This window comes from Saccostrea echinata, unplaced genomic scaffold (genome assembly GCF_033153115.1).
Source record: "Saccostrea echinata isolate AGI-Se365-2 ecotype Australia unplaced genomic scaffold, CSIRO_AGI_Sech_v1 ptg000064l, whole genome shotgun sequence".
NCBI classification, from domain to species: domain Eukaryota; kingdom Metazoa; phylum Mollusca; class Bivalvia; order Ostreida; family Ostreidae; genus Saccostrea; species Saccostrea echinata.
Genome location: NW_026889813.1, coordinates 7900243 through 7914181, shown reverse-complemented (window position 1 = coordinate 7914181; position 13939 = coordinate 7900243). Strand labels below are relative to the sequence as shown.

Genomic DNA, 13939 nt, shown 5'->3' with positions numbered 1-13939 from the left:
TTTCGGCTACCTTCCTGCTGTTTAGACTGTACTTCCTCCCCCTCTTGCAATCCAGAATAAGGGAGAAGCATATTCCTATGCAGCGTCCTTGTTCTGCCTGGTCTACCCTGGGCTTTAACCCTAAACACCGGAACATCTGGATTTGGCATTTCCTTCACTGTATAAACAGTTTCTTCCCATTTGTCAGCCAACTTGTTTTTACCCTTTAAACCAACATTCCTTACCAACACTTTATCTCCCGGTTCTAACTTGGTCTCTCTTACCTTAGCATCATATCTCTCTTTGTTCTTTAATCCTGATTTCCTTGCCTCCTCAGATGCTATGGCATATGCTGACTTCATCCTCTGTTGAAGTTTCTCCACATATCCTTTTGGGTTGACATCTCCTTCATTTCCTGGGTTAAGTCCAAGGAAGGAATCTATAGGTAGTCTTGGACTCCAACCAAACATTAAGAAATGTGGGGAAAAACCTGTCGCATCACTCTTGGTAGCGTTATATGCCTGAACCAAAGGGGCAACATGTTGTTTCCAGTCTGTCTTCTGTTTGGGATCTAGGGTACCCAGCATCTTCAAAAGTGTTTGATTAAACCGCTCTGCCGAACCATTACCCATAGGATGGTATGGTGTTGTACGGGTTTTTCTGATTCCTAGCAGCTTACAAAGCTCCTTTATAACTTTTGACTCGAAATTCCTGCCTTGATCGCTGTGCAATTTCTCTGGAAAACCATAATGAAGGAAGAAATTCTCATATAGGGCTTTTGCTGTTACAGTAGCCTTTTGGTTACGGCATGGTATGGCCTGTGCAAAGCGCGTATAGTGGTCGGTAATAACCAATATATCCTCTGTCCCTCCTTTACTTTTCTCTAGACTCAAAAAGTCAATACACACCAATTCCATTGGATGTGTGGTCTCAATAGGGACTAACTCAGCAAAAGGCTTTGCTTGAGTTTTGCGTCTTATGCATCTAGGGCAATTTTCTATCTTCTCAGTTATCTCCCTTTCTAACCCTGGCCAAAAATACCTTTGCCTTGCTAACCACAGGGTTTTCTCTTTTCCAGGATGACCTGTATCTCTGTGAATTCCTTGAAAAGCTACTTCACGATACACCTCAGGGATCACCAACTGACTTACCTCTTTGTCGTCAATAATTACTTTCCTGTAGAGAATTCCATCTTTCAGATAAAGTTTCCTCCATTCCCTAAAAAATCTCTGAACTGAATAATCCTCCTTTTTCATGTTCACTCTTTTTGGGTAAAATCCTTGTTTCTTCAACTCTATAACTCTTGCTAGATACTTGTCCTCCTCCTGTTCTTTTCTCCAGTTAATTTTGCTTAGATATTGGGATTCTATTGTCTCAAAACTAGCAGAATTTGGTGAAGAGTCATCTATAATAGTCTGGCAATAAGGAACACCACACAGTATAGACTGGCATATGGCCTTAATAGCCTCTGAGAAAAGCTCTGGCTTCCTTGACAACCCATCTGCATCAGCGTTTTGCTGACCAGGTCTGTATGCTATTGTAAAATCATAGCCTGCCAAAGCAGCAACCCACCTTTGGCTGGTAGCGTCAAGCTTGGCTTTAAAGAGCACATATGTAAGGGGGTTATTGTCTGTGATCACTTGAAAAGTAGTACCATAGAGGTAATCATGAAATTTATCACTGACCGCCCATTTGAGTGCCAAGAACTCCAGTTTGTGAGCTGGATAGTTCCGCTCGCTTGGCCTCAAGCCTCTGCTGGCATAGGCTATCACTCTTTTCCTACCTTGCTGGACCTGGTAGAGAACAGCCCCTAATCCAAAACTGCTAGCATCTGTATGTAAGATGAATGGTAATTTGTAATTGGCAAATCCAAGTATAGGGGGTTCTAGAAGCTTGCTCTTTACCGTCTGGAATGCCTCTTCCTCTTTCTTCGTCCACTGCCACTTTACTGGTGTATTTCTATTCTTTTTCCTCTTCTGTTTCTTAGTTGTACCATGACCTTGAAGTAGGGTGTTAAGTGGAGCTACTATCTTGGCAAAATGTTGTATGAAACGCCGATAGTATCCCACAAATCCAAGGAATTGACGGAGTTGTTTGATGTTGGTCGGTGTTGGCCAATCACGAACAGCTGATAATTTTTCCGGATCAGTTTGAATTCCTTTTTCTGAAATAACATGGCCTAAATAAGTTACTGAAGTTTTGAATAATTCACATTTTGATGGTTTCAATTTTAATCCATGCTGAGCTAATTTTGTAAATACATTTTTAAGTCTAACACAATGTTCTTCAAAAGTTTTTGAAAATATGAGTACATCATCCAAAAAGATCAAACATTCTTTCAAATGCATATCTCCCATGCACTTCTCCATCAACCGTTGGAATGTTGCAGGAGCATTTGTTAATCCAAAACTCATTCTGTTACACTCATAAAAACCTAAATTACCTACCGAGAATGCTGTTTTGTACCGATCTTTTTCCTCAATTTCCACCTGCCAATAGCCCGATCGTAGGTCGAGTTTGCTGAAAAACTTGGCTCCATACAGGGTATCTATGACGTCATCAAACCGAGGAAGCATATAGCAATCCTTACGCGTCTTCGAGTTTAACATTCTCATGTCGAGACAAAACCGCAAAGATCCGTCTGATTTTCGACAAAGCACTACGTTCGAAGAATAATTGCTATTGGATTCGCGAATAACTCCGGCATCTAACATTTCGCGCACGTGCTGACGGACTTCCTCATACATACCTGGAGGAATCCTGCGATATGGTTGTTTAAATGGTTTGGTGTCATCTAACTCAATAGAATGTTTGACTAAATCAGTTCTTCCGAGATCTAATGGTCCTTTCGAAAATACATGACTGTACTGTTTTAGCATATTTCTCACAGTATTGAACTGATCTTCATTAAGCATACTGGAGTCAACTTTAACTCCAAGTTCAATAGGGTCACACAGTTCAGATTTGGGATTTAATGCAGAAAAATTATCTACCACCTTAACTTCTTGGAGATTACAAAGTACAGTGCCATGCCTAACTGAGATGGGTTTGGCAGATATATTGCAAATTTTGACTTGCACTGTAGACTTTGTAGTAGGTGTAGAAAACTTAACTACCCTTGGACAAACTGTAAACCTATCAGTATTATCACAGTTTTCAGAAACCATTGTCATGTTGTTACTTGTTAAACCTTTAACACGACCCTTTATAACAGTAGATTCATTAGGTTGTACCATAATAGGTTTCTTACACACTGATTTGACATGGTAACACTTACTCTTCATACTCTTTAGTGCTACTTTCCATTCTTTTGGAATTGTTTTCATTTCATTGGAATCTTCACCCAACAAATCTCTACAAATTCTCAACACATTAGTTCCAATGATAACAGGACATGTTCTATTGAAATCAGTGTCTGGTACAATTAAAATAGGGACAAATAACTCTACATCCATAAATGGAATTTTTACAGTACACTCTATATACCCCTTGTATTTCAATAGAGAACCATCTGCAACAGACACTTCTAACCCTAAGTTAGATAAATCTTTCAACTCTGGTTGATTTTTCATAGAATAGTAACCTGATAATGACAATGTTGTTACCATTGATCCACTGTCAACAAGACCTGTAAAAGAATTGTCATGCATAAAAATAATAGTCTCATTTGACTCACCAATCATTTTGCATTTTAACTGCTGGCCTTCACTTGAAATCATGGTCCCCGGTCGGCCTTCATCAGAGACCTCTATTCGTTTGGGTTATAATTACCTGTTCTTTTTCCTTGATCCCGTCTCTGTCCTTGACCTCGACCAGCATTAATCCTTCTGTCATTTGAATTACCTCTGTAGTAATTAGAGTTGCCTCTCCAAACTCCACGGCCTCTGTAGTAACTGCCTCTACCTCTGTTTTCTGTAGGTCTACTTGCTACATTACCTGTTCTACCATCCAATTTTTCTAGTATCTGGTTGAACTTGTCATTTATCTTACCTTCCAATTTTGTCTCCATATTCCTCATCTTCTCCATTAACTTCTCCTCTAAGTCTTCAGATACTGACATACCATGTTGATGAACTGGCTTTTTCTCTGAAATGCTAGAACTTATCAAAATTTCTTTTTCTACCCTTCTTATTTCTAACAACAACTTGTCATAATTCTTGATGTCATCATATTTATGTCTTGTTTGAGACTTAAGCTTCTCTGAACTCAATGAAGTCCAAAACTTATGCCGTAATAAGTCATTCTTAGATGCACGATCAAGATAACCATTATCTATGGCATTCTGTAGCATTGTTTCAAGTCTACACCCAAATGCTGTTACACACTCACCTGGTAGTTGAAATGCATTGAAAAATTCTTGCATAATCATGCCATTGTTGGAAATTTCACCAAACAAAATGTCAAGTTTTTCTAAAATTTGCTTAACACCAGCCTTCTCACCTAGCGGAATTAACATTGTTTTTGCTGTACCCCTTAATGACCGTCTAATACTTTGTATCAGAATATTTGATTTTATATCAGGGTCACGCATTAGGCACTGCACTTCAAATCTCCACTCTTTGTATGAAACATCCCCCTTCTGAGGAGGGTCATCACCCGAGAATTGTGGGATTCTTGGGATGTTAGTATTAAACTCATACACCTGGTTGATGCTATTCCCATCCTTATCATAAAAGGTATTTTGTAGTTTACTACCACTACTACTAGTATCACCAAAATTACAAGCTAACTTTGCAAAGGGATTGTGCTTTTGTCCAAGATGTAAAGGAACATTGTGATCAGGTACAGATACCTTTGGTTTTGCACTTTGTAAATGTTCAGCAGGTACAGATACCTCTGTTTTAACAGGGTTACCATCTTTTGTGGTTTTGGGGGTACTGGTTGCAGGTTGTGCAACACCAGCAAAATCAAGTTTGTTTTCCTCTGATGAGGATACATCTGCAGTAACCTTTTGTTTTTCTTTGTCAGCCATTTCTATGAACAATTAATTACACTTCACAACTTCACACCAAATATTTACGCCAACTGTACACTTCAAACCAATATAAAATAACTATTCACAACAACAAACCAAAAAACTGTTCAACTGATCACCTCAACAGATCATTACAACTTTGTACATACAACCACAGCAACTGCTATCTGATGTAGTAACTCTTAATCAACTTTTGAGTAAGTTACCTGGTGATATGTTTACTGGTGAAATTGAATACTTTAAAGATGGTTTAATTCAACTTATGATACCCAGTTTTAAACAATTCATCATAAAATTCCTAAAATTCAAAACCACAAACACACAACATACAGACATACACACAATAACTCTCTGCTCCGTAGGTCTGTCTACTGTTCAATGGACTGAAAGAAATATTAGTTTGATTAGTGAAATAACTGCATGCTGGTTAGAAAGTGAACTCGGCTTGCTGCTACCTAAATTTACAAACACCTAATTTACAGCTACCTAGAAATAAAGAACTATAAATAATGAACTTACAATGAAAATATAAATATAGATACAAAAATATAATTTGCAAAACAAACAATTATCAACCTGAAAAAGAAAAAAAGTATACACTAATACAGCAAAACTTTAGAAACTGTCTTGTGCACTATAAATAGAAACAAAAATAGACCTTGGGAATTCCCTTTTTACACCTCAGTAGTAAGTACAGACATTGAGACAACACATTAGACGAAGACAGTAACTTGCACACACAAATATGACAAACAAGTACACAGAATAACACATGGAAATGACCATTTGTATGCACAATTAGTTACAGTACCTTTGCTCCGCAGACCAGTTTACGAATCACGCTGAATAGAATTGGAAGACTCCATTTTGGTCGGTCATTGGTTCGCTGCGCGCATAACTGTGACGTCACGGTTCCGGAAGTATCGGATTCGCCTCTCGGGATCCGCCTGTGAATTTTTTACACTGTTATGAACACACTTTTCAATACCGGCCAGTTTCAAACAAAACACATTAATGATTTACTGTACACTCATAGCTGATTTAGATCCATGAATTCACACATAAGATGTATAGAATAGGCCTATAATTCGCTGGATATGGAAATGAAAAGGTCAGCGACTTCTCTATGTCCGCCCTCTCTCCAATCCGCTCCCCGGGTTCTTTTCCTAATTATTCCAATGGATCAGTCTTGGATGCCTGGTTTTCCAATTAACGTGGGCGCCATTTGTAAACCATGTCGGTAGATTCCAGGTTCTTCAGTAAGACATAAGTCAGTAGTAAGGTTTGACCAAGATTTTAATTATTGTAATATATATAAGAAAAACCTGAAATAAAGTCATAATAATTAATAAACATTCACAAATACTTGATGACTTTACTTTTAATTACAAAGATAATAAGAAATATGTATATAAAATAAATATATTTACCAAGCACCACTTGTTAATCAGCTCTAATACAATATAACGTCTATCCCCGTAAAGGGTGTAGCGCCGAGTGTGCATGGAAAACATTTAGTCGCGGGAAAGTTAGTAAAAAGTTATTAATAGAAATAGAACTGGTCAAACCGGAAATGGTCAAGTACGTCACACTAGTAAACATAAATACTCACACGTGGACATTCACACATGGCAACACAAATGTAAACACACACAACAGAAATAATTATAAAATAAAACATTGAAACTGAAACATTTAATTACTTACACTGGTTACATTTACTCCTCACAAAAATATAGATCATGTTGACTGCTGTAAAGAAGAAACTTCAGACGCACTGTTACAGTATATTCTAGAAGTGGTTTAAATCAGATGTGGATTCTTAAACATTTCAAAGAACTTTTAGAAAATTTAAAATCACCAATTTTTTCTAAAGTCAATAACATCAAAACATATGACATTTCTACACATTATACAACGATTACTCACGATAAATTAAAAACTAGGCTTTTTGATATCATAGATACATGTGTAACTGCTTCTTTTATAAAAATGGAACTCGGAAATTGTCGTATCTTGTGATTGATCATCAACAGAATTACTTTGTTAAAAATCACTCTGATTCTAAACAAAAGTACTCTGAAGTTAATATTAAAAAGATGCTGGAGCTCATTGTTAACAACATATTTGTAGACTTCGGAAAAAAGGTCTTGCAACAAACTGCTGGAATTTCGATTGGCAAAAATTGTGCTCCTTTATTAGCTGACCTGTTTTTATTTTCATATGAAGCAGAATTTATTCAAAAACTTCTACATGAGAAGAAGAAAATACTTGCTTTGACCTTCAACTCGTTATTCAGATAGATATCGACGACGTTTCAGGAATTAACAAAAGTTACTTCCATTCATATGTCGACTCGATATATCCCAGTGAACTTTAAATAAAAGACACCACAGAATATGCCACATCTGTTTAATATTTGGATGTTTTACTGACAATAGACAATAAAGACCAACTACCAACAAAATTGTATGACGAACGAGATGAATTCAGCTTGTTTATCGTCAACTTTCTTTATTTATGTATTAATATTCCGCTTTCACCTGTATGTGGTGTTTAACTTATTCTATACTCAAGAGCATTCTTTAAGTACGATCAATTTTTAAACCGAGAAAGGCGACTGACAGAAAAGTTGATGTTACAGGAATGTCGACAACCTCGTTTAAATTCAGCATTTCGTAAATTCTATGTTCGTTTTAATGATCTTGTTAACACTTGGGTCGTATTTTGGTTGACGTGTTTCGATTATATCAATTGATAGGCCTTTGTTATTAGACTAAATTTGACTGCGGAATGTTCCGTCTACTTGATCAATACAAAGGGCTCACGGCGGGTGTGACCGGTCACCAGGGGATGCCTATTCCTCCTAGGCACCTGGGGGTCGTAACATAAAGCTTGCTAAGTTTTTGACTTAAGTAGGGTCATAAGTATGTTTTAGGTGCAATCTTAAGACCTGCCTAAGTACTACTTAAGTATGTCTTAAACCGTAACATAAAACGGACTTATAGCTAGGTCTTAGCTAAGTCAAACTTATGTTCAAAAAAATGTTTTATTAATCATCCTAGTTTTTCAATTTATTTACTTATATGTATTTGTAAAAATGATTTAGTTCCGTTTTTAAATCACATGTATCTTAAAGTTGACGTCCTTACTTATCGGTTTGAGCTAGGTTAGATTAGATTTCGTACTTAATTTAAGTTAATTCTGTTTAAATAATTCTGAATATATGAAAACAAATATTGCACGATCACAAAGTGGCACCAGTGGTTCATTGTAAATGCGTGAATATTGTTTATCATTCGAGACTGCGATGTTTTCAGTTTACCGTTTGTTGTTATTCTTCCGTTTGACAAATGTTCACTTAGTTTCAAATTGTCATTCTCGCAGACATGACACGATAACCGAACGTCTACGTACTTGAAATTGAAAGTCTTAATAAAAAAGAAAAAAAAAACCCAATAGGGGCATTTTGATTTTTTTTCTCCCCTCCCATATCAGCAAGCAGAGACTGCAGACGTTTTATGATATACTTATTTACAATTTAATGAAGGGTGGAAAAGAATTGTTTTCAGAGAACAATTTTTCGTATATCTCCAACTTATCAACAACTCTCTCTCTCTCTCTCTCTTGCGTTAACGGTAGTGAACCCTGTTTGAATCCTCGCTTGTTGCGTTCTACATTCAATCTAATTTACAGAAAATCTTTATTAGTTTTCTACTCATCACCCTTTACTTCACCTACAATTTTTAAAATTATTTCATCTCATTTTTTTCTCAGTCAACAAACAGAACAGAACAGAACAGAACAGAACATTTATTTTCTAATTTAGAGCCCATAACAGACAAGTATGAAATTATTACAATAATAAAGAAAAGATATGCCAATGGATAGTATAACAACTTGTAAATGACATTACTCATTTCAACAATAATATTGTACTATTTCAGTTAAAGGGAATACTATATATAAAACTGTATGACTACTACAACATGTTATCATTTATGAATTTGCCCACAGAATTAAGAGTTTCTTTGTCTTCAGTATTGAGTAACCAAAAAAGTTTTTGTTCATCATCTAATGCCGAGAAATTGGGAAATTTACTTTTAATTGATTGAAAAATTTCTTTTCTTTGATGATCATATTTTTTACATGTTATGAGAAAATGAGTTTCATCATCTACACTGTTAGAGTTACATCTATTGCATAATCGATCTTCACGAGGGATGTTGGTAAATCTTCCCACTTCAATTTGCAATCTGTGACAAGAAATTCTTAATTTACATAGAGATTTTCTGTGATGAAAATTTTTAAACAAATCCATGATTACTGTATACAATTTACTTATAATAATTAGTGTTTATACATGTAACTTAGGTCCCACTAATATTTCAAACGTATCCCAAAAATAATATTTTGCATTTACATGTATGTCATTTAGAGAGTGATATTGGAATAAGTGATGTATAACAACCCCCCCCCCCCCCGGGACGAAAAACTAAAATTCTTATACCAGTGTACTAAATAGAGATAGAGAAAATTATCTTTTAATGCATAATATTAATAGAGGAATGTTTTAACATAGTAAGTCAACCTTAAATAGTTCTAAATATGTGTTTAAGAAAGTTAAGACATACTTTTCTCGCATAATCACCGGTGTTAGATAGACCTGTCCAGTGTGAGACAGCAGTGTGAGATGTTTCTGTCTTACACTGTGTATTACTACGCTGCGAACGGCAACGTAAACATTCCTTCTTATATAATACTTGTAACAATGTCTTAAAAAAAGTAACATATTCTTAAAATGTTGTTGTTTTATTTATTTAATCAAACTTATTTTCATTCAAAAGATTGTCGTATTTTCACTTTCTAAATGGCACTATTTGTAGGTCGCGGAAGGATTCTTCTAAAATGTTACACTATCGTTTTTTTTTTAAATCCAGTTTATTTAATTCAGAATGATTTAAGTGGACTGAAATTCATTTTCTGAGTTTACACATACTGTGTAAACCATTTTAAGGTACGATTTATTTGATGGTGTTTACAGATTTTTAATAGGATGCTAAATTAAAAATATAATTTTTTCAATGGTGATGGCAAGCCGTTATTTTGGGTAAAATAATGCGAGAAAAATAATCATTCATTACATACTCGTGTGGGATAGTGAAATTCCACCTCGGGGCCAAGATTCACTGTCTAGGACTCGGCAAAGCCTCGTCCTAGACCGTGAATCTTGTCCCCTCGGTGGAATTTCACTATCCCACACTCGTAGTAATGAATGATTCTATTAAAGTCACCTCTAGTTTTATGAAAGTTAGTTAAATTGTCATAAAAAGTTGGCACAATGGTCACTGAAAAATGGCTGAAAAGTCACTGAAAATTGGCTGAATGGTTACAGAAAAGTGGCTGAATGTTGGCTGAAGGGTCACTGAAAGGTGGCTGAATGGTCACTGAAAGGTGGCTGAATGTTGGCTGAATGGTCACTGAAGGTTGGCTAAATGGTCACTGAAAGGTGGCTGAAGGGTAACTGAAAGATTGGCTGAATGGTCACTGAAAGGTGATTGAATGGCCACTGAAAAGTACCTGCCATTCAGTGACTGAAATGTTACTGAAATGTTGCTGAAAGGCATCTTTCAGTTGGGTTAGGGTTAGGGTTAGGGTTAGTCTTAGTTCTTCCTGTGTTTGCTAAGATTGTCAAATCTTAGCACGCTTCTAGTTACGGTCTCAAGTTTAAGACTGTACTTAAGTCCTACTTAAGCATGGTCTTAGACTTAAGTACCCTTTATGTTACGACCCCCTGATCCTACTTCTGGAATTCCCGGGGGTCCACATTTTATGCCCTGTTCACGGATTTGTATTGTTTGTGGATTTTTTGAGATTGCGATCAGTGTTACATTATCTTCGCCTTTTCATTCCAAGTGTCTTTCAATTTGTTTTATGTCACGGTGATAATCTCAGGAAGACATAAAAAGTTTAATAATATAAAATAGTTTAACACGATTTTTTTTTTTACATTAATTGCTAAAGAAGTCTTTTTTAACGATAGAACGTTCTATCTAGTTACATACATGTACATGTATCAATACGCATGTACATGTACATTTTAGTTGGGCATGCGTATCCAAAGCACCCTGTGACGGTACATATTGTTTTGTATATATTGTCGTCGGCGACAATATGTACCTACCCTCACTGCACATATTGTCGTCCATCGGTACATATTGTCGCCGGCTGAAAAGTTACATATGTACATATTGTCGCTGGCGACATAATGTGCCTCACCCTCACTGTACATATTGTCGCCCCACAGATATTGTTGCTTAAAGATTTCTTTTGTTGTTTTTTGATAGTTTTGTGAATGTAATTGGTGTGTGAATCACACTGACGTGTCTCGTATGCTATTTCATGCAGCGTGATTGTGACGGTACATTTTGTCGTCCTGTTCATATTGTCGCCGACGATGTGTACCTACGCTCACTGCGCATATTGTCGTCCATCAGAACATATGTCGCATGACAATGCACGGCAATGCTCCATATAAATATGGCCAGAGAAACCAAAAACTTCAAAAATGGTCATACATGTATACACTTTTGATTGCCGAAATTTGGCTGAAATATTGCCGACTCGGCGTTAAACAATAATCATCAATCAATCAGTCCATATAAATATGACTAATCATTGCTTTGCTGTTTTTGAGAAGATAATTTTAAAGAATTTCCTCATATATTCCTATGTAAAACTTTGATTGCCCAATGTGGCCCCATCCTAGGCCCGGTTTGATTTGAAGATACGTGAATCTGCGCTACCTGAGGATGCTTCCGTATAAACATCACTAATCACGGGCCTACTGCTGTTCTCAGTGGTGGATCCAGAAATTTCAGAACGGAGGGGGGATGCGGGCGGTTCAAAATTTTTTTTGACAAACAAAAAAATTTAAAAAGGCATTTGTGTGTAAAGGTGTGTTACTGCAAATGTTAAGTAAATTATTTAATTAAGAAATTTTACCTGTTGACTAAATTGAGAGTATATACAAGTTAAACAAACAAAATTTACCAAAGCAGAAAAAAATCAAACCACTGGGTGGGGGTGGGGTGCGCCGTTGCTACATCTGTCTGGTTCTTTTTAGAAGATTCTTAAAGATTTTCTGTATTATATTCCTATGTAAAACTTTGATCACCCATCCCTGGGGTCATGATTCGAACAAAATTGATTTTGTTTTTGTTTGTTTGTTCGTTGTTATAATGTCCATCTCGAAAATTTTCATTCGTATGTAGACGTCACCACTTGCCGGTGGAGGGCTGCAAATTTAGACCTATACTTGGCATTCAGGGTCATTGAGGAGTGAGGGATCTTTTTTCGTGCCAGCACCTCAAAATTGAACTTACGCTATGTAACGAAGCTTTCACATAAGTATCATCTCTTCTGACCCAGTGCTTCTTGAAAAAAAAATTGAAAGAATTTTTTTCTAAATATTCTATGAAAAACTTTGATCACCAATTATAGCCACACCCTTCCCCCGAGGGACATGATCTGAATAAAACTGAATCTACACTTCATAATGAAGCTTTCACATAAGTTTCAACTTTTCTGACTCAGTGGTTCTTGTGAAGATTTTTAAAAGATGTCACTAAATTTTCACCAATTTTTAACTACTTCTTACCTTGAAAGAGGACATGGCCCTTCATTTTAACAGACTTGAATCCCCTTTATCCACGGATGCTTTGCGGCAAGTTTGCTTGAAATTGAACCAGTAATTCTTTAGAAGAAGCTGAAATTGAAAAAAGTTTAGTGACAGAGGGACGGTCAGACAAAATGTGATCAGAAAAGCTCACTTGAACTTCCAGTCCAGGTGATCTAAAAATGTCAACCCCAACACCAATTATATCGGCACATGATTGAATATAAGAATAATGCAAAAAATAATTTCCAAATAATTAAACTGAACATAAAAAACTAATACTTGTATTCAATCTCCAAGTATATATTACAAGAAAAAAAAAATAAGCTGATTTATCAGATATCTCAAGAATTAAGGTATCTTGACATATCATAGTGATGTACATCAATCCTGTACACATTTTTCTGACCAAAAAGTTTTCTCCCTACAGTAATGCGAGTAATGCTGTCTGTCTCCCTCTGTGCGTGTGTGTGTAATTGTCAATCTCTCTTTCCTTTCTCAAGTAAATATTCGTCAAAACAATATATCGACGACAATATATGCCGACCTTGACTGTGCATATTGTCGCCGACGACAATATGTGATGGTGCCTGACTGTACATTTTGTCGTCCATTATGCAGGAGGAAAATAAGGCTCGTCTCGGTACATATTGTCGGCGACAATATGTACCGATGGACGACAATATGTTCAGTGAGGGTAGGTACATATTTTCGCCGACGACAATATGTACAAAACGACAATATGTACCGTCACACACCCTCTAATTCCACCGGTGATAGAGTTGTGTGTGTGGGTGTGAAGATATAGACGTATAAAACTAAGATCGGATACTGGCGAAAACGATTTGTACATTTTGTTTTTTAATAATGCAGTAATCATAACTAATTTTTTCCGTATAACCTAAATCCAGTTTTCACTGAATAATTCATTAATGACATTTTATCAAATAATTAAACGATTGCTTGTCGTCAGTTTCGTTAAAAATTTCCAGTAACTTAGATCCGCCAACCATAACCACCACCGTACACTCTTTTTTACTATTTCAAGGCTGTTTATCGAAAAATGAAAGTAGACTTTTATATTAAATTTCCGATAATTAGTATGCGAATGAAATCTGAATATAGTTTACGAACATCATCTCATATATAGTGAAATAATAGAGGATTAACTATGGTGCAGGCGTTTCTGAGTTTATTTGCAAAATTTATTGATTTATAAATATAGATGTCAAAAGTAACCCTGATACCTACATTCAATTTAATCTTATTTTAAAGAAGAGGTCAAAAGGAAATGGAAAACCGTTTTC

At 36.1% G+C, this 13939-nt stretch overlaps 1 protein-coding gene across 1 annotated transcript; it reads right to left on the bottom strand.

The window, feature by feature from the left end:
* Window positions 1-3723: 3723 nt before the first annotated feature.
* Window positions 3724-4951, bottom strand: LOC133175722 (paraneoplastic antigen Ma3 homolog). Its single transcript, XM_061310829.1, has one exon. It carries the CDS (start codon window positions 4949-4951, stop codon window positions 3728-3730), a length of 1224 nt encoding a protein of 407 aa, XP_061166813.1. The 3' UTR covers window positions 3724-3727.
* Between the last annotated feature and the right edge of the window lie 8988 nt (window positions 4952-13939).

Bases quoted from the DNA above. Each gene is read 5' to 3' on its own strand.
- LOC133175722 (XM_061310829.1), bottom strand. From the start codon at position 4,951: ATGGCTGACAAAGAAAAACAAAAGGTTACTGCAGATGTATCCTCATCA.